The 20,655-nt window shown below is 39.8% G+C and overlaps 1 protein-coding gene across 2 annotated transcripts; it reads left to right on the top strand.

The window, feature by feature from the left end:
* Window positions 1–232: 232 nt before the first annotated feature.
* Window positions 233–18,318, top strand: hdlbpa (high density lipoprotein binding protein a). Of its 2 annotated transcripts, none has more exons than XM_040128456.1 (28): window positions 233–343; window positions 2,654–2,724; window positions 6,960–7,074; window positions 7,198–7,364; window positions 9,140–9,355; window positions 9,463–9,669; window positions 9,790–10,005; window positions 10,148–10,354; window positions 10,435–10,542; window positions 10,676–10,780; window positions 10,931–11,009; window positions 11,102–11,241; window positions 11,324–11,428; window positions 11,513–11,626; window positions 11,756–11,842; window positions 11,929–12,060; window positions 12,171–12,389; window positions 12,818–13,039; window positions 13,146–13,364; window positions 13,503–13,641; window positions 13,733–13,884; window positions 13,957–14,061; window positions 14,151–14,285; window positions 14,568–14,711; window positions 15,025–15,204; window positions 16,433–16,549; window positions 16,657–16,797; window positions 16,895–18,318. In XM_040128456.1, exons 3-28 carry the CDS (start codon window positions 6,999–7,001, stop codon window positions 16,982–16,984), a joined length of 3,822 nt encoding a protein of 1,273 aa, XP_039984390.1. In that variant the 5' UTR covers window positions 233–343; window positions 2,654–2,724; window positions 6,960–6,998; the 3' UTR covers window positions 16,985–18,318. The 2 variants fall into 2 exon arrangements, with proteins under 2 accessions (XP_039984390.1, XP_039984391.1); XM_040128457.1 differs by having other exon boundaries at window positions 13,736–13,884.
* The last annotated feature ends 2,337 nt before the right edge of the window (window positions 18,319–20,655 follow it).

Below are 20,655 nucleotides of genomic sequence, written 5' to 3' on the forward strand. Positions count from 1 at the left end.
TTTTGCCACCTCAACCGGTAATGTTTTTTGTATATGAATACTTTCCTCTAGGCGTGATTTTCACTCGGGCCAAGTTTACAAAGTCTTGTGTATACAACACTAATCATACTTTCATCCTACATGATTTTCACACGCGATGTAATAAAAGTTGAGAAGTTATACAAGTGACTGTCACTTGGAAATGAAAATAAGTTATTTGTAATCGGACTCTTTGACGTGACGTTGGAGGATATGATTGGTGGGCGGCACTGGTATATATCCGTCAGGCTTCAATCCCACCTTCTCGCCAGTGGAATTTCATCTCAGCTTCTGCACCTTCAGGGCAGACGAGAACATAAAATAAGTAAGTTCTTCACAGTTTTCTACTCAACATGACTGATTTCCCACAACGTGTGACTTCTCTCCTTCATATACACGACAGAGTGGTACTTGCCGGTTGGACAGTTTATCGGTGAACCTTGAATGTTACAGTGTGTTCTGGCCTGACTCCGTGTCATTTCTCCCCTGCTCAGCTGTATGCCTACGTGGACTTAGCGAGCTAGTAGTACAAACTGTAATGTAAGCTAACATTAGCTCGCTAGCTAAGGCTACAGTTCAACTTGTACTTTCAACGAGCGTGTTAGTGTTGGCTAACTTACACAAAAATGACACGACCGCATTTTCTGAGCATGGCGGAGTCATTTTAAGGTTTTAGTTTTCAGTCCACTGTTAGCTTAATGTCATTAGCTGGCTAAGGCACAGCTTGAAGTTGTGTGTAGGTCTGTTTGAGTGAGCCAAGCTACCTATTAGCTGAGGAGCTACGTGTCACAGTCGCACACACCACAGTCAAAGTTTTTAGCAAGTTTGCTAACCAGCTAGGGCTTTGGAGCTAGTAATCCATGCTACAGTCATTTTGCAACTGAAGATCCCACTTCTGATGAGGGGCACACACACATGCTAAACACACGGCGTTATTTTAGTATCTCTGACAGTTAAGATAATAATAGTTTGTCTCGATCTGAGTACATTTTTATGGTTGACCGACATTAGCCAACGTGACGGCAGCTAGCATGAACTGTAATGTGTCGTTGGCAACTGTCAGCTAGTTAACTTGATATCGTGTTAGCTAGCACTCACACTAACTAGCTACTTAAATCCTTAATCTGGGATTTGGGTATAACGTTACAAAGGGTCGAAAGTTGCCATGCTGCCGCTAACGTTATGCAAGGTTAACTAGCTTGACGAGTCCATAAGCCTTAACTTGTTAGCAGTTAATTTACATTTATGATTTCTAAGACTAAATAATATGACGCTGAATTTGATCAAGTTATGTTGGTTTAAATCTGTGTGTGGTTGGGCTTTTCTGAGTTTGGAGCTCGTTATTCGTCACCAGTTTAAATGCACAACTTCACCAATGACATGGTGTTTTAGGCAAAACAGATTGGCATTGTATTCTAGTTGACACGTTTCATTTTTAAGCCATGGATTTACTTTTATTAACTGACTGCTGCTGCTGGTGTATAAAAAGGAAATCTCTCACCAGTTGCTTTAATAATGTTAAAGGAAACGGGCCACATGATGATGTCTGTGCGTTCTACTATACCAAATGCTAAAAGTAGGAGCTAGTAAGTTATGTCTTCTTAAGTACCTCATTTGCAAATACTGAATATGCCATAAAGGGTGCCTAACAGATTATATGCCCCTTACCAAATAAATTGGGGATTTAAAACTACTTTAAAGGGGACTGTGCACACCTTAGTGGAAACTTTGACCCATATGAACATGCTGGAGTGAGCGGAAATTGGTGATGCCAATGGCAAACTAGTGAAATGAATCCAGATGTTCTAATCACTTGTGCAAATTTTAACCCCATATCAAATTACAAAGATTTTAATAATAAATCCTTTTAATAATAATTAAAAAAAAAATGTTGGCATGCATAGGAGCGCAACGGCCTATTTAACTGGTACACCCAAAGCTGCTTCATTAATTGCCAGGTCTGTTGTTTTGTAGGACAAGGCAGTGTCCAATTATAGAAGCCAGATGCTTGTCAACGAGAGCAAACTCCAGTGGCACCTATACTCTACTGGAGTTGAGTAATATGCTTCTTGGCATCAACTTAATCTGAACACTTCTTAATTTTCCGGATGGTTTCGGCTGTCTAAGGTGGCAGCATTTTGGCAGTATGGCAGTATTTTTCTCATTGATTTTGTTAGAACCATGACTATCAAAAAATAAACACGATAGACCTCAGCAATGGCAGCTTGTGTTTAACATTGAGTGAAGTTTGACCATGCATTTGCAGCATGATGTCTCCATTTTCCATTTGATGACTAAGTATTTTTTATTTTAAAAAACCCCCTACTGGCATGTCATTAACCATTTATTAGTAGTTTGAGTTAATGGGGAATGGTGCAAGGCTCACGCATGATATTGTGATGTGATTATGCTTTATTAATTCAGGAAATTGCCTGAATGCAATATAAAGATGATATGTGTCAGGATATTTTTGACAATAGTTTTCTTCTTTTGTGCGCACATAAGCCTGTTCTAGCCAATCTGCAAGGTTTTTGAAATGAGGCCCTTAAATATTCATGTCTTTTGTCTTTCTTTGTAACTAATATACCATATTAGTTATTCTTTACGAATTATCCTTTTTCTTTGTGGTCTTCAGGCAAAAGCTGGCAGGCTGACGGGAACTTGCATCTTACAGGACGGATTATCTGGTAACTGACCATTTAGCTGGTAAGTTTTTACCATTAGCTGTAATACTGGCTGTAAGCAGTGGCAATAATCAAATTTTAAGGGCTTAGCAGCACATTAATCTATCGGAAGTGTGATTCTAACCACCCCAACCACAGCAAGTTTCTGAGGGTTTTTTCAGTGATGTTAAGCACCTGTTAGTCCTGTATTTATGTAAATTTAGAGCAGTCTATCTTGCTACTTCACTTTTTAGCATTTGATTTTTTGGCCAACAGAACCCCAGAGCAAGCTGAAAAACATAGCCATGACATGGTGTGACATTAAAAGACAACACTTAGTTTGTTCCACAGTGTTTTCTAGATATCAAATTTGGTCATTTATTTAAAAAAAAAAAAATCACTACTGTAATTTAAACCATTTTTCTCTTGAAGGATAATTTCAGTTTATTTAAACTTGGTGTATTTTCCCTTTTTAAATATGACTATTGTGGCTCTGAGTTGTCTTAACTTTGCACTCGCTACATACAATTTGAGATTAGTGGAAACAAGGCATTGCACAAAACGGCGTATATATTTGAGCAACCAGCGCAAGCATCCTACAGCTTTCCAAATAAAAGTTTAAAAGTTGTCTCTGAGTCTTACTGAAAAACACCAAACTTAGCATAATGACCATTCAAGGAGGCTAACTTAAAGGGATCTACATCCAGGGGAACTTAGCGGCTGACCTAATCACCCTGCACATTCATCTGCACATACCAGTTTGTTTATGAGGCCAACTATCACTGCTGTTATAGTGTCTTCTGAGAAAATTCAAAAAAGCTAAATGCAGTTGCAAATTATGCTGTGGCGTATTATCCGGAGGAGTCATTTCACTGTGATGGTTAACTGTATTTATCCGAACCAGAGTAAACAGACGTGGAGCTTAAACAATCAGGCAGAAAGCCTACAGGATCGTCCTGAAAGACAATGTACCTCGGGAACCAGCAGACTGAATAGTAAACCTTTTGCTGCAGAATCCAGACTTGAACACATAGATGTCTCCATGGATTATAGTAATTCCACCAGTGTAACTACCAGGAAGGATTCTGCATTGCTTATCAACATTGTCCTCCCGGAGACTTTTATTTCACCTCCCCAAAATTGACAGACTACAGAGTCCTACATGACAAATGTTCAGCTTACTATACAGTAAGAAAAAGTAATTACAACATGAAAAATACTGTGTGAAGGATTACAATATGTCCCAACCAGCAAAACTAGCATTTGGTTATTTTCATGGACCCACTGAGTTAAAAATAAATAAATTAATTAATTAATAAAAATAATAATAATGATGTGAGATCTCAGATTACTGTTATTCAGGGTGATTGGGTCAGCTGGCAAGTTGCTTTAGATGTAGATCCATATAAGTTAGCCATAGTGGATGTTCTTAGTGGCTACATTCTGTATTTACTTCAGGTCAGACTCAGATACAAACATTTTAAAACGTTTATTTGGAAAGCTGCAGGACAATTGTGCTGGTTGCCCCAGTATATGATGTCGTGTGGAGTCATTGTTTCCTCGAATCTCAACAATGGAGGTGGCAAGTGCCAAGTTAGCACCACCCATAGAGCCACAATAGCAACATTTATGGGAAATACACCAAGTTCAAATAAAACAGAATTATCCTTTTTAGGTTAAGGAATTCCTAAAAGGAAGATGAGACTTTTTTTTTTTTTTTTTTTTTTTTAAGGTTTTCATAGTATCTGACCTCCCCCCTATTTATCCAAGCTAAACCAGGCATTGAAAAAGGAAATTGTCTTAAGCCCTCAGTGTTCTGTCTCTTAATACACGTGGTCTATTCTGGAGGAAAAAAAACTAAAAATAGTCCTTGGTCATCACACTGAGACTCCAATCCACTATTTAAGTGTGTTGCAAACTTTTTTTTATCCTATGGATGACACTTTAACATTGAGTTTAATGTGCATTGTAACCTGTTAAATAATTTAAATAAATTAGACATACATAACATAGTATATTAAGCTTTAGCCTGGCTTTGTTTTTTTCCCCCCATCATGGATGATTTTGATGTCTTATGCACCTTATCTTGCCACATTCATTTGAACGGAGTAGGTAAGACCTACCTCGAAAATTAAATTACTGTTGCTACAGAGTTGTCCACATTTTCACGATACTGAAATCCATATTAAAAACTTCAGACTGGGGACAAATACTTTGTGTACCGTTATAACAATAGCACATTGCTTACACTTTGATAACTATTGTTTGTAAAGATGCTTGTTCACACCAGTGTTTTTAAATGAAGAATATTTGCAGACTTAAATTGGCAACAAGGTCTGAAAATAGCAATGAGCACTGGGAAGAGCAGCCTAAAGTTTATGAAGCCTGGCAAGAAAGAGGCCACTGAAAATGTTTTCTGAAATGTGTAGGGGGCTATGTAGCCTGCTAAACTGACTACCACCATGTTGAAGCTTGTAGTGAATTTCCCTCAAATGCTTGTTATTTGGGAACACTTGAAATATCAACTAGTTTTCCATGACATCTGGGATATGTCTCTCCATGCTTTCAGATACATTTCAGGCATGCTTAGGGGCAAAATCCGCCCTAAAACAATTCACATTCCTCTTCTCTTGTTGGCCAGAATTAGTTTCTCTGCCAGCCAGAAAACAGAGCAGTGACTCGTGATGATATATTGAGTTTCAGCATTGATAGTGAAGTGGAATCCAGCTTTAGTCTGAGCACTCATTTATTTGTTTCCCCCTTTGCAGAACAGAAATAAGTATTGTTAATTGAACTCAACACTTCCAGATTTATCTAACTCAGCAATCAAAATAGTTGTATGGTCTTTCTTTTTTGTATACATGTCATAGATGAGAGGATTGACTTTGTGGTGTCTTTTTTTTTTTTTGGAAAGAATTGTTAGGTTCGAAGAATCAGACAGGGCGTTTGAGTTTTTCTGTAGGTGGATTTTTGCTTTAATCCTATCCAATGTGGACATACAGAGGGGTCAGTGGGGTGAAATCCTCTTAACCTTGGAGCCTACTCACCTGGCTACAATTCTTAGAATAGCACTGGACAAATAGAGTTGAACCGAGGACAAACTGGTTTCTTCTGGAAAGACAAAATGTAATCTAGCTGTAGCTATGCCCCCACCAGTGTTTTCTTTGTGGTGCTAAGGCATGATCTCTTTACTCACCACTCAGTCTCAGCATACAATGCAGTACTGATGTGGTAATGTGACAAGAAGTGTGATTATTCTGTGAGAGACATGGCTTCTTATGATAAAAGTAGATTAGATAATATTGAAAATCCTAAAGTCCACCTGTGATAAACTTTTGTACCATGATAAACCTGTGCATGTGACACTTCAGAGGATAATTCCTTTTTTTTAAACCATTCAAACAAGGGCCTTGTTTATCTAGTTTTAGCTATCATGAAAAATGCATGTATGCAAAACTCAGTTGCTCTGTTCTCCCTATGCTGCTGGCAAAGCTGATGTGCAAAACATGTATACAGGGCAAAAAAAAATAACTGGTTAATTCCAAGAAATGTTTACAGCATACTGGTGTTGGTGTGGCCCAGATTAGCAATAACACAACACAATACAAATGAGTGCTGATGAAATTTTGACATTGATTATCAGATATGACATTGCTGTATTGGTTGGACTGTCACTAAACATTCATTACCCTGTGAAATTTATATTTGTTGTAAGCCTAAGCATAGAAAAAACAAACAACGGACTGTATTTTGGCAATAGAGAATCACTTGAAATTTGTTGATATATTTTAAAGGCCTAAACTTGGCTTCAGTATTGCTCTATAACATTGCATATTTACAACTAAATACAGAAAAATCAGTCAAAGTTCAGAAAAATACACCCTTAGGTATCATTTATTAGGAGTTTAATACTCCAAAACTTGGCTAATCAGCTTTGTCAGGATGGTTGTTTGATCAGATTTTACTGAGAGTGCTGGCAACATAAAGAAACATTTGAATCAGATGTTGCTAAAAACTGACTGGTGCAGGAAAAATATGTGACATTATCCAACTAAGCCCTGCCTATTTCGAAACAATCAGGAAACACAAGGACAAAAACAAAGGCAGAAATCTCTCAAATAACCAGAACTTTGGCATAAATCTGTGTTTTCACGTAGGACCTCATCATTCGTTTGATTGAGATTGAGAAAAAGTTTTTTTTTTTTTTTTTTTTTTTTTTTTTTTAAATGTTATTCTCTATTGGCAAACTTCTTAAAATAATCTAAACTTTGCTTTCAGTGGCACACTCGGACTCTGTGTTAACGTGGGATTTTGACCATGAGCTCAGTCGCTGTACTTACGCAGGAAAGCTTCAATGAGCACCGCAGTGGGCTTTTGCCAGAGCAGAGTGGTGGTAAGTGTTTGGATTTTTATAGCTCCACTTGTTTTGTAAAATGCAGACACAGAGCCGTAAGTGGACTTAGCTTTTTTTTTCTTTTCTTTTTTTTTTCTTCTTCCTTTCTTTGTCTGTTTTCAGCTGCTGTGGCAGGACCCAGTGCTGGAGAGGATGAGGATGCCCTTCCTACCTACAAGGAAGCCTTCCCACCTCTGCCTGAGAAGGCTGCTTCACCTGAGGGGACCCAGGAAACTGCCAATGCGTGGACATCCAAGATCCGTCCTCTCAAGTCTTCTATTATCACCCAGGTATTTTTAAGTTAAACCACATACTGAACACTGTTTGTGCTTCATGTTTTAATTTATTTTCTTGTGTACTACTGCCATCTGCTGTATTGAGCCCCTGTTGATTTAGAACTTGATATCAAGTAACTGTCTCTGCCTTACTGGTGTTTTCAGTCATTTTTTGCTGATCAGACCTTCTCAGGTGGGCAGAGCAATATTAGGAATTATGTGAGACCACCGAACTGTAGATACATAGATTTATTCAAAAGAATAAAAGGTTTGACACACAATCCTGAGAAGAGGGTAATTAAAGTAATTAAAACACCCGTGTTGGCGTATCATAGGCAGACTGCTTGTCTCATCGTAAGAACTTAATGCACAAGCCATTCTTTTTGTGAATAACTTTTAAGTCATTGAGCCTCAGATCAAGGTGTTGCAGTGTACCCAATCAGCAAATCTACAGCTAACTGCCTAAATAGAACTGATCAATTTCAGCTTTTCAGCCAAAAGAAAACCCCTCGCTTCTTACTACAGACTTTTTTTGACCTTTTAATTGCAGGAAAAGCACATGCACAACTGATAACATTAATCATGGATCAGTTAAATGAAGTGTCCCAGTAAGCCATACCAGTGAGCACAATACCAGGGCCCTGGAACTGACACAATTAAATGTAATGCAGTCTCTGTTTAGTGTAATTATACCTGTGCTTTTCTGCTATGACTTGCCTACTCTAGGCTTTTTCCAGGACAAGAAAATATGTAGCATACTATACTGTGAAATGTTACTGGTGACTGTTGTATATTCCAGTGCCTCCCAACTTTCGGTTTTGCAAGATAAATCTGAGAAGTCACAAGATCAATACAGGGTTTTTTTTTTTTTTTTTTTAATGTAATATTTATCTTTTTTTTTTTTTTTTTTCCTTTGTGAAACCTTAGATGTTCAGGCCTCTAAATCTCCTTCAAATGAAACAATCTGAAAAAGAAATATCAGTTTGGTTGCACTTTAAAAGTTCATGTCCACACTAAGGCCATTACCTGTGAAAAGGTGTTAGAAGTAGACATGTAATTGGTTTCACTTTTTAATTAATTTAATTAATTAATTTAAATTTACTTTTGCTTACGTTGCTTACAATGAAGGATTAAAATTTTGTATTGAGGGTCCTTTCTTTTGTAAGTATTCATTGGTTTGTTGTAAAGAAATGGCCGAAAAAAATCAAAGACAAACAAATATATTTTTTTAAAATAACTTCTCCTACTGGTTTTATGTTGAATTGATTTGTTTAGGCATAATGACTTTTAATTTTAAGTCTTTTTTGTATATTGCAAATTCCATAGTGCCGTTTTTGATGGTCAATTTATTCTTTATCTTATTCTTTATTGCCTAACTTGATTGTTTAGGCTCGGCTTTCCCATTAGCGAAGAAAGCAGAGATCTCGAAATTTAGATAACAAAAATGATGCGGGGACAGCAAGCTATTTTTGCATTTCCTACTTCAAAACATAGTTGCCTCCCAGTTTACCCATCGAACATCCATTTAACTTCTCCCAGTGTACTCTTGGGTTTTCTGTTTATTATAGAACCCATTCACTCACGTTTTTACCTAAAATTTGCTTGCATATTGTATCCATGAATATAAATTCCTTCCTTTATTATCTCTGGGGCGGTTGCAGCTAAACAATACATAGTTTTTCAAGTCATAGTTCAGTTTTCCTTATAAATGGGTTTCAATTATTTTGAAAGTTCTGTAACAACAATTTGACAAATCAATTTAAAACAAACTTTTTTTCCACATGAACTAGGTTTTCCATGTGCCGCTGGAGGAGCGCAAGTACAAGGACATTAACCAGTTTGGGGAAGGAGACCAAGCAAAGGTCTGTGTGGACATCATGCACAAGACCGGGGCCCACCTGGAACTCTCCTTGGCAAAAGATCAGGGTCTCTCCATCATGGTTTCCGGAAAGCTAGATGCCGTGATGAAGGCCCGTAAGGAGATTGTGTCCCGACTGCAGACTCAGGTCAAGAGATCCCTCTTTGTTGTTTTAAAAAAAATGTATGGCATGGATGGTTTAAAAATTTAAAGTTAAAAGACATTAGTGCCAATTGTACATTATAACTCCAACAGGCTTCAGCTACTGTCGCCATTCCCAAGGAGCACCATCGTTTTGTCATCGGTAAAAATGGGGAGAAGCTTCAGGAGCTAGAGCTCAAGACTGCCACCAAAATCCAGATCCCACGACCTGACGACCCCAGCAACCAGATCAAGATCTCTGGTACCAAGGAGGGCTTGGAGAAGGCAAAGCATGAGATCCTGTTGATCTCTGCTGAGCAGGTAACATGGCTTCTCAGACATTCAACTACTTAATTTTTAAGAGATTTTATATATTCTGTATATTTAGTCTGTATTTAAATGTGTTAATTTTTTTTTTGCCCTCTTTCTCTTACTCTTTAGGACAAGCGTGCTGTGGAGAGGGTGAACATTGACAAGGTTTACCACCCATTCATCACCGGTGCCTACAATAAGATGGTAGGAGAGATGATGCAGGAGACCGGTGCCCGCATCAATGTTCCCCCTCCAAGTGTGAACAAGACGGAGATTGTCATCACTGGGGAAAAGGAGCAGGTGGCCCTTGCTGTGGCTATGATCAAGAAGATTTATGAAGACAAGGTGTGCTAACATTTTGAGAAATTATTGCGGAAAGTTTGTTTCGATACAGATTACTCTTGTAAATGCTGTATCTTCACACTGCTTTTCTAAGGTTAAATGTTAGATACAGTACGTCCCTGATCAACTACTCTTTCTATTGCAGAAGAAGAATGCCACCACTATTGCGGTGGAGGTTAAGAAGTCTCAGCATAAATATGTGATTGGCCCCAAGGGAAACACCCTACAGGAAATCCTGGATAGGACTGGTGTGTCAGTTGAAATCCCACCTTCTGACAGCAGCTCAGAAACTGTCATCCTTCGTGGGGAGCCGGACCGTCTGGGTCAGGCTCTCACTGAAGTTTATGCCAAGGTAAAAATATCTGATGACCACTGACACAGATAATTGTTTAAAAAGTTAGATGTAACTAAAGACATACGTTTCCCTTGCAGGCAAACAGCTACACTGTTTCCTCGGTCTCGGCTCCTTCTTGGCTTCATCGTTTCATTATTGGCAAGAAGGGGCAGAACTTGGCCAAGATTACCCAACAAATGCCCAAGGTCTGTTGAATTATGGATTCCTTAATTATAGTGCTTTAAATACGAATTTCTACTTCAGTTCAACTTCTTTTTTTTAAAAATTCTTTTTAAATTAATTAATTAATTTGTTTAATTTACTGTGTTTTGCATACAGGTGCACATTGAGTTCACTGAGGGAGAAGATAGGATCACCCTGGAGGGTCCCACCAAAGATGTGCAGATGGTGCAGAGCCAGATTGAAACCATTGTAACAGATCTGGTGAGTATTGAGTTACATATTCAATTATATCTCGGACTGAAACTGAAAACCTAATTTGTCAGTCAAAAGGGCTTTTATAATGTCAAGCTTATGTGCTATAAAGTTTTAAAAGGAGGAATAAAAAGTGATATTTTCATGTTTTTGTCTAAGGTAAGCCGTATGGACTATGCAGAGATCAGCGTGGATCCCAAATTCCACCGACACCTGATTGGAAAGGGAGGTGTTAACAGTAAGTACAGTGTTACTACCCCCTTTAGGACAGTGCAACAGAAACTGTATTGGAATTCTTTTTAAACCACGTATTTACTGACTTTTCTATAGTCAACCGCATCAAAGAGCTGCACAAGGTGACTGTTCGCATTCCCCCTGACAATGAGAAAAGCAACCTGATCCGTATCGAGGGGGATCCCCAGGGTGTACAGGAAGCCAAGAAGGAGCTGCTTGAGCTTGCGTCACGCATGGTTAGTACAAGCTTGAGTTCACAGGCAAGATGCTGCTAATTGGATCCAGATGTGCCATTACTAAATACATTGTCTTGTGCAGGAGAACGAGCGTACAAAGGACCTGATCATTGAACAGCGTTTTCACAGAGCCATCATCGGCCAAAAAGGGGAGAAGATAAAGGAAGTGCGTGACAAATTCCCAGAGGTGAGTCACAAACTGTTGATGTCGGTTTGTCTGTACTGAACCTATTAAATGGACTTTAATAACTGTAACTATTATGTGTTCCAGGTCATCATCAATTTCCCCGACCCCGCACAGAAAAGCGACATCGTCCAACTCAGGGGCCCACGAACTGAGGTGGAAAAATGCTCAAAGTTCATGCAGAAGATTGTGGCTGAAATGGTAAATAGCATTTTGTTTGTATTATCTACACTAATGTTAGGATACTTTTTGAAACATATGAATGCACTTGTTATGGATGCCAAATTCAAGTGTAGTTGAGTGTTAACCTTCAGTAATTCCTTTGGTCAGGTGGAGAACAGCTATTCTGTCTCAGTCCCCATCTTCAAGCAGTTCCACAGAAACATAATTGGAAAAGGAGGATCAAACATCAAGAAGGTACTGTATATTTGAAAGAGAATGTATGCACGAGGCTGTTGTTCTGTCAAAGATTGATTCGACAGTTACTCCCTTTTTCTTTCTAGATTCGGGAGGAAACCAACACAAAAATTGACCTGCCTGCTGAGAACAGCAACTCAGAGATGATCGTCATCACTGGGAAGAAGGCAAACTGTGAGGCTGCAAGGAATCGCATCCTGGCGATTCAGAAGGAGCTGGTAAGCAAAAAACACACACACACACACACACACAGCTTAGTCTCTCCGATGCTTTGGCAGATGGGTCCAAATCTAGTACATTTGCCTAATTAATGTCTCATTGTGTTCAGGCAAACATCACAGAGATAGAGGTTTCCATTCCCTCGAAGCTGCACAACTCCTTGATTGGGTCGAAGGGCCGTTTGGTGCGCTCAATAATGGAGGAGTGTGGTGGCGTACACATCCACTTCCCCACTGAGGGCTCCGGGATTGATAAGGTCACCATCCGAGGCCCTGTGGAGGAGGTGGACAAGGCCAAGCAGCAACTGCTTGGCTTGGCAGAGGAGAAGGTTTGTATGAATATCTAATAAAAAGTGGAACTTCTGTTGACCTCGCTAAACTGGCAGCCATTAGATGGGGGTGGGGACGCAGGGCAAAGAACTGCTTCTGTGCTTATTTGTCATACATTACCACATGACGAGAGCTTCTTTCAGTGTCCTTTCAGCTGTCAGAAGTAAACAGTAGCTTGTGCAAAGCTGGTGTCAGACATTGAAGCTGAAATTTATTTGGCTGCTGTAGTTTTTTCACCTAACATTAAATCATCTTTAGCCCACTAAAACTTTGAATTGGTTGTTTTTGAATTTGACTTGAGCATGATAGGATTTTTCATTTGTTGTGACATAGAAGTTAATTAAAGCATCTTTTGTGCTAACCTTATGATTGAGGTTGAATTGTAATATCTTGTTGTAGAATTCAGTTTGTAAATGTTTTTCTTCAGCAAACAAAGAGCCACACTGCTGAGCTGCGTGCAAAGCCAGAATACCACAAGTTCCTCATTGGGAAAGGTGGTGGAAACATCCGCAAGGTTCGTGACAGCACCGGTGCCAGGATCATCTTCCCCACTGCAGAGGACAAAGACCAGGAGCTCATCACTGTGGTTGGCACTGAAGAAGCAGTGCGGGAGGCACAGAAGGAGCTGGAGGAACTCATCAAGAGTTTGGTAAGGCTCCAGATAAGTTATGAACATACCAGGGCTAGCTAAAGCAAGGCTTTGGTGTCTATGAAAATGAATGAAATTTAAACATTTACTTTTTTTTAACTTACAGGACAACGTCGTTGAAGATACTATGAACGTTGACCCCAAGCACCATCGCTACTTTGTGGCTCGCCGTGGCCAAGTCCTTAGGGACCTTGCTGATGAGTATGGTGGCGTGATGGTCAGCTTTCCTCGCACGGGTTCTCAGAGTGAAAAGGTCACCCTCAAAGGAGCCAAAGAGTGTGTGGAGGCAGCCAAGAAGCGCATGCAGGAGATTGTTGAGGACTTGGTTAGTTGATACAGTTTTGTTTTGCTAAGATGGACTTTACTGGGCATGGGTTTTTTGTTTTTCTTCTGTTTTGAATATAACTGATTTGCCTTCTGTTTTTTTTTTTTTTCCCTTCTATTTGAACGTCGTCTTTTCCAGGATGCTCAAGTGACCATTGAGTGTGTGATTCCTCAGAGGTTCCACCGTTCTATAATGGGTCCCAAGGGCTCAAGGATCCAGCAGATCACCAGAGATCACAATGTACAGATTAAGTTCCCAGAGCGTGAGGACCCACAAGGTACAATCCTGATCATTGCGAGGACTTAGGTATGGAGTCCTTTTTTTAAATTAAAATTTTCTCATCTAACGTTGTCGGCTTTACTTTTTAGCAGCACCTCCAGCAGAGGCTCCTATTCAGGAGAATGGAGAGGCTAATGGAGAAGTGAAGGAGCCTGTCGATCCGAACGCACCCAAGAAGTGTGATGTGATCGTGATTTCTGGCCGCAAAGAGCGGTGTGAGGCTGCCGTGGAAGCACTGAAGGTCAGCATTCAAAACAGAAGTTTATTTTCTTGTAATTGCTGCTTTGTTCACTAAACCGTCTTCTTTCCTTAGGCCTTGGTTCCTGTCACTATTGAGGTGGAAGTGCCTTTTGAGCTTCATCGATACATCATTGGACAGAAAGGAAGTGGAATTCGTAAGATGATGGATGAATTTGAGGTGTGTGTTGTTGATTTTGTGTCGAGACAAAGATCCACAATATTTTTATTTTGCTTATAATTTGGGCTGACCTCACTGTCTGCCTCCAGGTTAATATTCAAGTGCCTGCTCCTGAGCAGCAGTCTGATAGAATCTCCATCACTGGCTTGGCCAATCACCTTGATCGCGCCAGAGGAGGCCTCTTGGAGCGCGTCAAAGAGTTGCAGGCTGAGCAAGAGGATCGGGTTAGTATTGCGTGAAGTACTCGGACACATCCATTTGAGTGATAGTGAACTCTTTCTAGTTCATGGTAGTTTGAAGTTTTTTTGCAGTGTTGATGATTGATTTGTTAATGATTAACTTAAATGGCTCCCTTTTATGATAACACTGAAGGAATAGAAGAGCTTAATTATTGACTTTTCCCATGTTAGGTGGCCACCAGTTCCAGCAGATGTAGAGAAGAGTCAGGTTTCAAAGTTGCTAGAACTAACTAATCCAGAGCATTGTTTGCCTCAAATCTTCTGCAGGCACTCAGGAGCTTCAAGCTGACCATCACTGTGGACCCCAAGTATCACCCCAAGATCATCGGCCGCAAGGGTGCCATTATTACAAACATCCGTACTGAGCATGACGTTAACATCCAGTTCCCAGAGAAGAATGATGAAAACCAGGTATGGAATTTCTTCTGTGTTGTCGCAGCCATTGTTCTCTTAATTCCAAATCAAAAATAATACAGGTAAAAATGTGAATGTTATGTACTGCGTTAGCACAGCAGGTGGTGCTAGATTACCAGTTCTTATATGTGAAGACTACATGGGAATACGGATCCCCATTTTAAATATTTTTAGTTGGCTGCTATTTTGGGTATGTGCTCATCATGAGTAAATTGACTCCATGGCAGATTAAGATAACTTTTTTTTTTCTTTTTTTCTTTTTTCTGTAAATTAAAATTTTGTTGTTCATTTGTCTGCTATTTGTCCACAGGATCAGATTACTATTACAGGGTATGAGCACAAAGCCATAGCTGCACGAGATGCCATCAAGGCTATCGTGGACGAGCTCGAAGAGATGATCTCTGAGGATATCACCCTGGACAGCAGGGTCCATGCCCGCATTATTGGAGCCCGCGGCAAAGGCATCCGCAAGATCATGGATGAGTTTAAGGTGAGGCTACTCAAAGGACAGGAAACACTTACATCAGTGTTTTTAAAATGACACAGAATTAAAAAGCTAGAAGCTTTATCATCAATTTACCAGTAATAGCTTTTAAGCACACTCTAATCTGGTATATCACTTTGCTACTTGACAACATAAAGGCATCTTTATGAGTCCTTGTAACATACAAGGAATTAACCTAGATGTATGGATTGACACAGAATTTTTTTTCTGTGCCATTAATTGAAGACTATAACTAGAGCTGCAAGCAGGTATACTGGCATCCAAGCACCGGCCCAACTTATACAGGCAACCAGGAGTATAAGGCAATCACAGAACAGGGCTTAAACAGGTGATTTTAATATGTGGTAGTTTTTGTACCCCCGCTTAGTCTGTTAATATAAGCAAGTTAGTTGGTAATATCAGAAAACAACCAAAAATAAAACTAAAAATGTCTTCTTCTACTTCTGTTAAAGGGATGGTTAATAGAACTTACAAAAAGTACCACTTACCCTTTTTGGTATTTGGCCATTCATAGTTTCAAGTCTTTGCCACTGAGATTTTTGCTACCACCCCACCTGTTCTTAGTATTATGATGAATATGAATATTCAAAATAGTAATATTAATAAGAATTCTACCTTTTTTTTTTAAATGTTATTTTTAATTTAAAAAAAAAAAGAATTCTTAACCTTTTTGAAGTGAATCCAAGAAAGAAAAGAGAAAATGCTCACATTGCGTCCAATGTTCCAGTCATGCTCACACTCGTCAGAGCCACCCACATAGATGATGGTGGCTCTGACTTTGGCCTGGGCCAGGGTGGTGGTGTTTGTCCCTTCTGTGGGCAGGTATGGGGGAGGTAAAGGATTGGGACTCTTGTAATCCCATCAAATCTCTACTTTTAACAGCTACACGCGAAAGCTTCGCAACAGGCTTCTTCCTACAGGTCTGGAGGTGTTCAAGGTGGATGACCATGATGACTCAGCTCAGTGTGATGGGATCAGATGGTGCCCTAGGTGGGGGATACCTGAGAGAACAAAATAGATATATTTTTAGAAGAAAATGGATCTCTTGGTGCTTCACTTGCTCTAACCTGTGTCACCACATTGTCATTGCTATTCTTGTTAAATCCCTTTTTTGTGTTGTCAGTTTGAAAAATATATCTGGTTTTTAACATTAATTAGTATCCATCTTTTTTTTTTTTTTTTTAATTTATTTATTTTATTTTATTTTTTTTAGGTTGATCTCAGGTTTCCCCAGAGTGGAGCTGCAGACCCGAACCTTGTGACAGTCACAGGTCGCCCTGAGCTTGTGGATGAAGCCATCGACCACCTCCTTAACCTGGAAGAGGAATACGTAAGCTTTTCTGAGCATGATCACTGTTGATTTTCCATTAGATAATATAAAAAAAATGTCTAATGTTTTTTGATTGGCACTGAAACTTTGTCGTGCTGCTTTTGCAGATGGCAGATGTCGTGGAGAATGAGGCAAAGATGGCTTACATGAGGCCTTCTGGGGGCAGTGCTGCTGCCATGGATGAACAACGTGGCCCATCCAAAGGCTTTGTGGTGAGGGAGGCTCCCTGGACCACCGGCAATGAGAAGGTGAGCATTTCGCCCAGGTCTGGTACTATTTAAAGTTAAAATTGGTCACATCTCCATTTTCTTAATCCCCGTTTTTTTTCCCTCCCCCTACTTTTAGGCCCCTGATATGACCAGCTCTGAAGATTTCCCCAGCTTTGGAGCCCCAGTGGCGACCAAAACCTCTCCCTGGGGACCCAAGCGCTTCTAAGCCGTGCTGCTACAGATGGGCCTGAAGTTAACCAGACACAATCTTCCCCTTCATTGTCCCCCTCTTGACCCGGACTGACCGCTGACCCTGAAAGTCTTCAGTTCTGAGAATGTCATCCTTCTCTGTCTACTTATCCTGGTCTGCCCTTGCAGATTCATCAGTCTAAAAGTGCTTTCAGGTACTGTAATTGACTTGTTATCTTTGTATCTGCATTAAATAATACTGTCCCATGCTTAAAAAAAAAAAAAAAGTGACAGATGTTGCAGTTAAGTCTACAGTCTGTAAAAGACTGACATTTTAAATGTTAATTAGACCTGACATTACATTGTGGTTTGAACTGTTATACCAAATTCAATGGTGGCAAGACTTCGGTTTTTATTTTTATTTTTTTTGAGCTGCCCTTATCTTAGTTGCCTTCGCAGGGTGGGGAAAAGGGATTGAATTACTGCTGGTGACACATGATGCCTGACCAACAAGGGGCCAGCCGTTTCAGTAACCTACCCCCCCCTCCTGCTTAACTCTTGTAGCTGAGTGAAACTTGTCAGTCTGTAGCCCTCAAGCACACTGTACTGGTTGTCCTCTGTCACATCTCTCCATTTGCTTGTAACTGTGCTTCTGTGAATATGGTCAAGTAGTGGCACGTACCTTGTAGCCTTATGAATTGGTAAACTTTGCTGTGGGGGGGGGGGGGTTCAGCCACTGCAGAACGGCACCTACTCAAACTGCCAGATGCTTGGAGATCATGCCAGAACTAAACTTCTTGCAACACTAGGCCTAGAGCTCCAATGTATCAAACCCCACACTAACTGTTGAATGACTTTTTTTTTTTTTTTTTTTTTTTTTTTTTTTTGACATTCAAAATCATTGTGAGCAAAACAGCAGACCATCTTGTGCCAACTATCTGTTTAGTGATGTCCTGTGTTACTCATCCTCTGTCTTGGGTCAGTGTCCAGTCCTTTTGTCTTCCAGTTGCTATGCAGATTGTTCTGTTAAATAGCAATGGCCCTTTTTTATCAGCCTTACAACTAGAACGATACAAACCAGGTAGAGATGATGCCAAGGTGCATTTTTAATGGACAACTGGAAGGTATGTTTATTGTTCCTCTGAAAGCTCTTGGAACATTTCCCCCCCAGTTATAGTAATTAGTTTACTTTTGCTTGAGGAGTGCAGATTTAGCTTGCTAGCTGCTAATTCAACATCTAGCATCATCCTACCTTGGTTTATATCCTCCTAGTATTGAATGAAAGATTATGCAAATACCATTGAAGTGAACGGTTATGGATGACACTGGAAAAGAAATTGTCCAAAAAGTCAATAAAAATTGAAAATCTTTGATGTGCATCCCTGTGTCTTTTGTAAAGGGCAAAATTACTCATTTACTTGTGGAATATAAGTCAACGAAAATCATAAAAGTGGTAAATCTGGCACATTTTAAAGCTGATGCACCTGTGGCATCAACATGTTCGGACATGAGAAGTGGATCTCAGTTGCTCACTGTAAGCGTTAAAAGGTATGCATGACAGACCTCTTTACTAAGACAACCAAAACTGAAACTTGTGGTTGTCTTATTTAGGGGACATCTCAACCTCAGTGGCTGTACCAAATCAGTGAGGAATTTGAACATATAAAAATAGCAATTAAATATTGGCTATGTACTGTCTGTTCTGTGTATTACAAAGTATTTTCTGGCTTGTAATTGGATAGAAACAAATTAACAAATTTGAGTCAAGGTACATAGAGTGCCTGCCTTTTTACCACACAAACCTCTTAGCCAAAAACAACCACAAAGGCCTGCACTGATAGAACAGTTTTCAATCAAAATATCCTGTGGGAATCTGAGATAACGCTTCTCAGTTATATTAAATCAAATTAATAAACGTGAAGTTATTGCATGTATTGATATACTACAAGAGAAATTATCATAATACTGTATATTGCTGTGAGTGTGTGTGTGGGGGTGGGGGTTTGAGCAAAATTTGATTGATCTACCTGCCTAGAATAGCTACAGCACGTTCCATATGAATATAGTCATCAGTTTTAGGGTATCTTGCAATGAACTGAGGTGTTGGACAAATGGAATTTTTGACTTTTTGGTGGCACTGGAGGAAACATAATGGGATCGCCATCTGTATTGCAACAGCTTGTAAATGTTAGCTAGTTACCCAGCAAAAAAAGTGATGTTGGCATCATTTGATGACAAAATAGTAAGTAACAATCAGATGCGGTCACTGTCAAGCCAGTTTTGCTAATGCTATCATCACTAGTTAGCTAACGCTAGCGTGGATGGAGTGAGGGGATGAGAAGCTCTGTCTAAGGAAATGACCAGCAGGGACAAGTGCAGTGGGGCATTAAATGATTTAGCTATGTTGTTTTCATCAGAGGCCTGGTGGCCAGCTCTAGGAAGAGTCCTGGTTGTTCCAAACTTTTTCCACTGAAAAATTATGGAGGCCAATGTTCGCTTGGGAACCTTCAATGCAGCAGATACAATCCTGTCTCTGAGCTCTGCAGGCAGTTCCGTCAACCTCATGGCTTGGTTTTTGCTCTGATATACATTGTCAGACGTGAGACCTTATACAGACAGGTGTGTTCCTTTCCAAATCATGTCCAATCAACTGACTTTACCACAGACTCCAGTCAAGGTGCAGAAACAATGATCAAGAGAAAAGGGAGGCACATGAGCTAAATTTGAAGTGTCATAGCAAAGGGTCTGAATACTTCAATGTCAATGTGATATTTCAGTTTTTCCTTTGTAATAAATTTGCAAAAGTTTCTAAAATTCTGTTTTCACTTTGTCATTATGGGTTCTGAGTGTAGATTGAAGAGGAAAAAAAAAGTAAACCATTTTACCATAAGCCTGCAACATAAAATGTGAAAAAAGTGAAGGCGTCGGAATACTTTCTGAATGCACTGTACACACAACATTAAAACCAGTTACTGGTTTTAATGTTGGCTTTGTTTCTATGCCCTCATGCCTGTACATTGAAACAAGGTCAACCTACTCTGCCTCTGTTGGGGTTATGTGGCTTCACGAAACCCAACATCTGTGGTCCTGGATAACTGGTCCCAAGAAAGATGCTTATCAACTGGCTTTGTTAAGCCTGGGTTTAACCATCCGGCTATGAGCACGTTCGAGTTGTTAATGTAAAAGCCTCTACACTGTCAGGAATCCTGCTGAGAAAGAGAGAGTATTTTTGCAATTCAAATGCAACTATGATTCACTAGATATTTATGTATTTTGGTAAACTATCCTTCCATTTATTAGAAGCTCTGTTTTTAAAACCAGAGTGACAAATGACAAAAAGCCCAGAATAGCAAAATGAATATAAAAATATCTATCGCTGTTTAATATGGCTCACTTAGTTGGAAAGTCTTTTGTCTATGCAGGGATCCCGTAGGAATGATCATTCAGTTTTTCCAGTGATCTGATTGGTCAGTACTTGTGCTGTTGAAAGGTTTTGATCTGATACTTTGAAGTCAGCCTGCTCCAGGGCAAGTTAGCCTCTGAGGCGTAGGTTACCACGGTGATCTAGCCAGGCTTCGTTATTCTGGAAAACCTGAGTTTTAGCTCGATAACGTACTAATCTGGCTTGGTGGTACAGGCCTCGGGACCCAGAGTGACCTGACCTGACCTGACACAGCAGTAAGAAGCACACTCATTACATTAATGATG

The sequence above is a fragment of the Xiphias gladius genome, chromosome 6 (genome assembly GCF_016859285.1).
Source record: "Xiphias gladius isolate SHS-SW01 ecotype Sanya breed wild chromosome 6, ASM1685928v1, whole genome shotgun sequence".
Lineage (NCBI taxonomy): Eukaryota > Metazoa > Chordata > Actinopteri > Istiophoriformes > Xiphiidae > Xiphias > Xiphias gladius.

What these genes read in the sequence shown, in the direction of transcription:
- hdlbpa (XM_040128456.1), top strand. Translation starts at nt 6,999, where the DNA reads ATGAGCTCAGTCGCTGTACTTACGCAGGAAAGCTTCAATGAGCACCGC. An exon ending in AGAAGATTTATGAAGACAAG is followed by an intron (nt 10,006 to 10,147) that starts GTGTGCTAACAT and finishes TTTCTATTGCAG; the next exon opens with AAGAAGAATGCCACCACTAT. An exon ending in TTGGCTTGGCAGAGGAGAAG is followed by an intron (nt 12,390 to 12,817) that starts GTTTGTATGAAT and finishes GTTTTTCTTCAG; the next exon opens with CAAACAAAGAGCCACACTGC.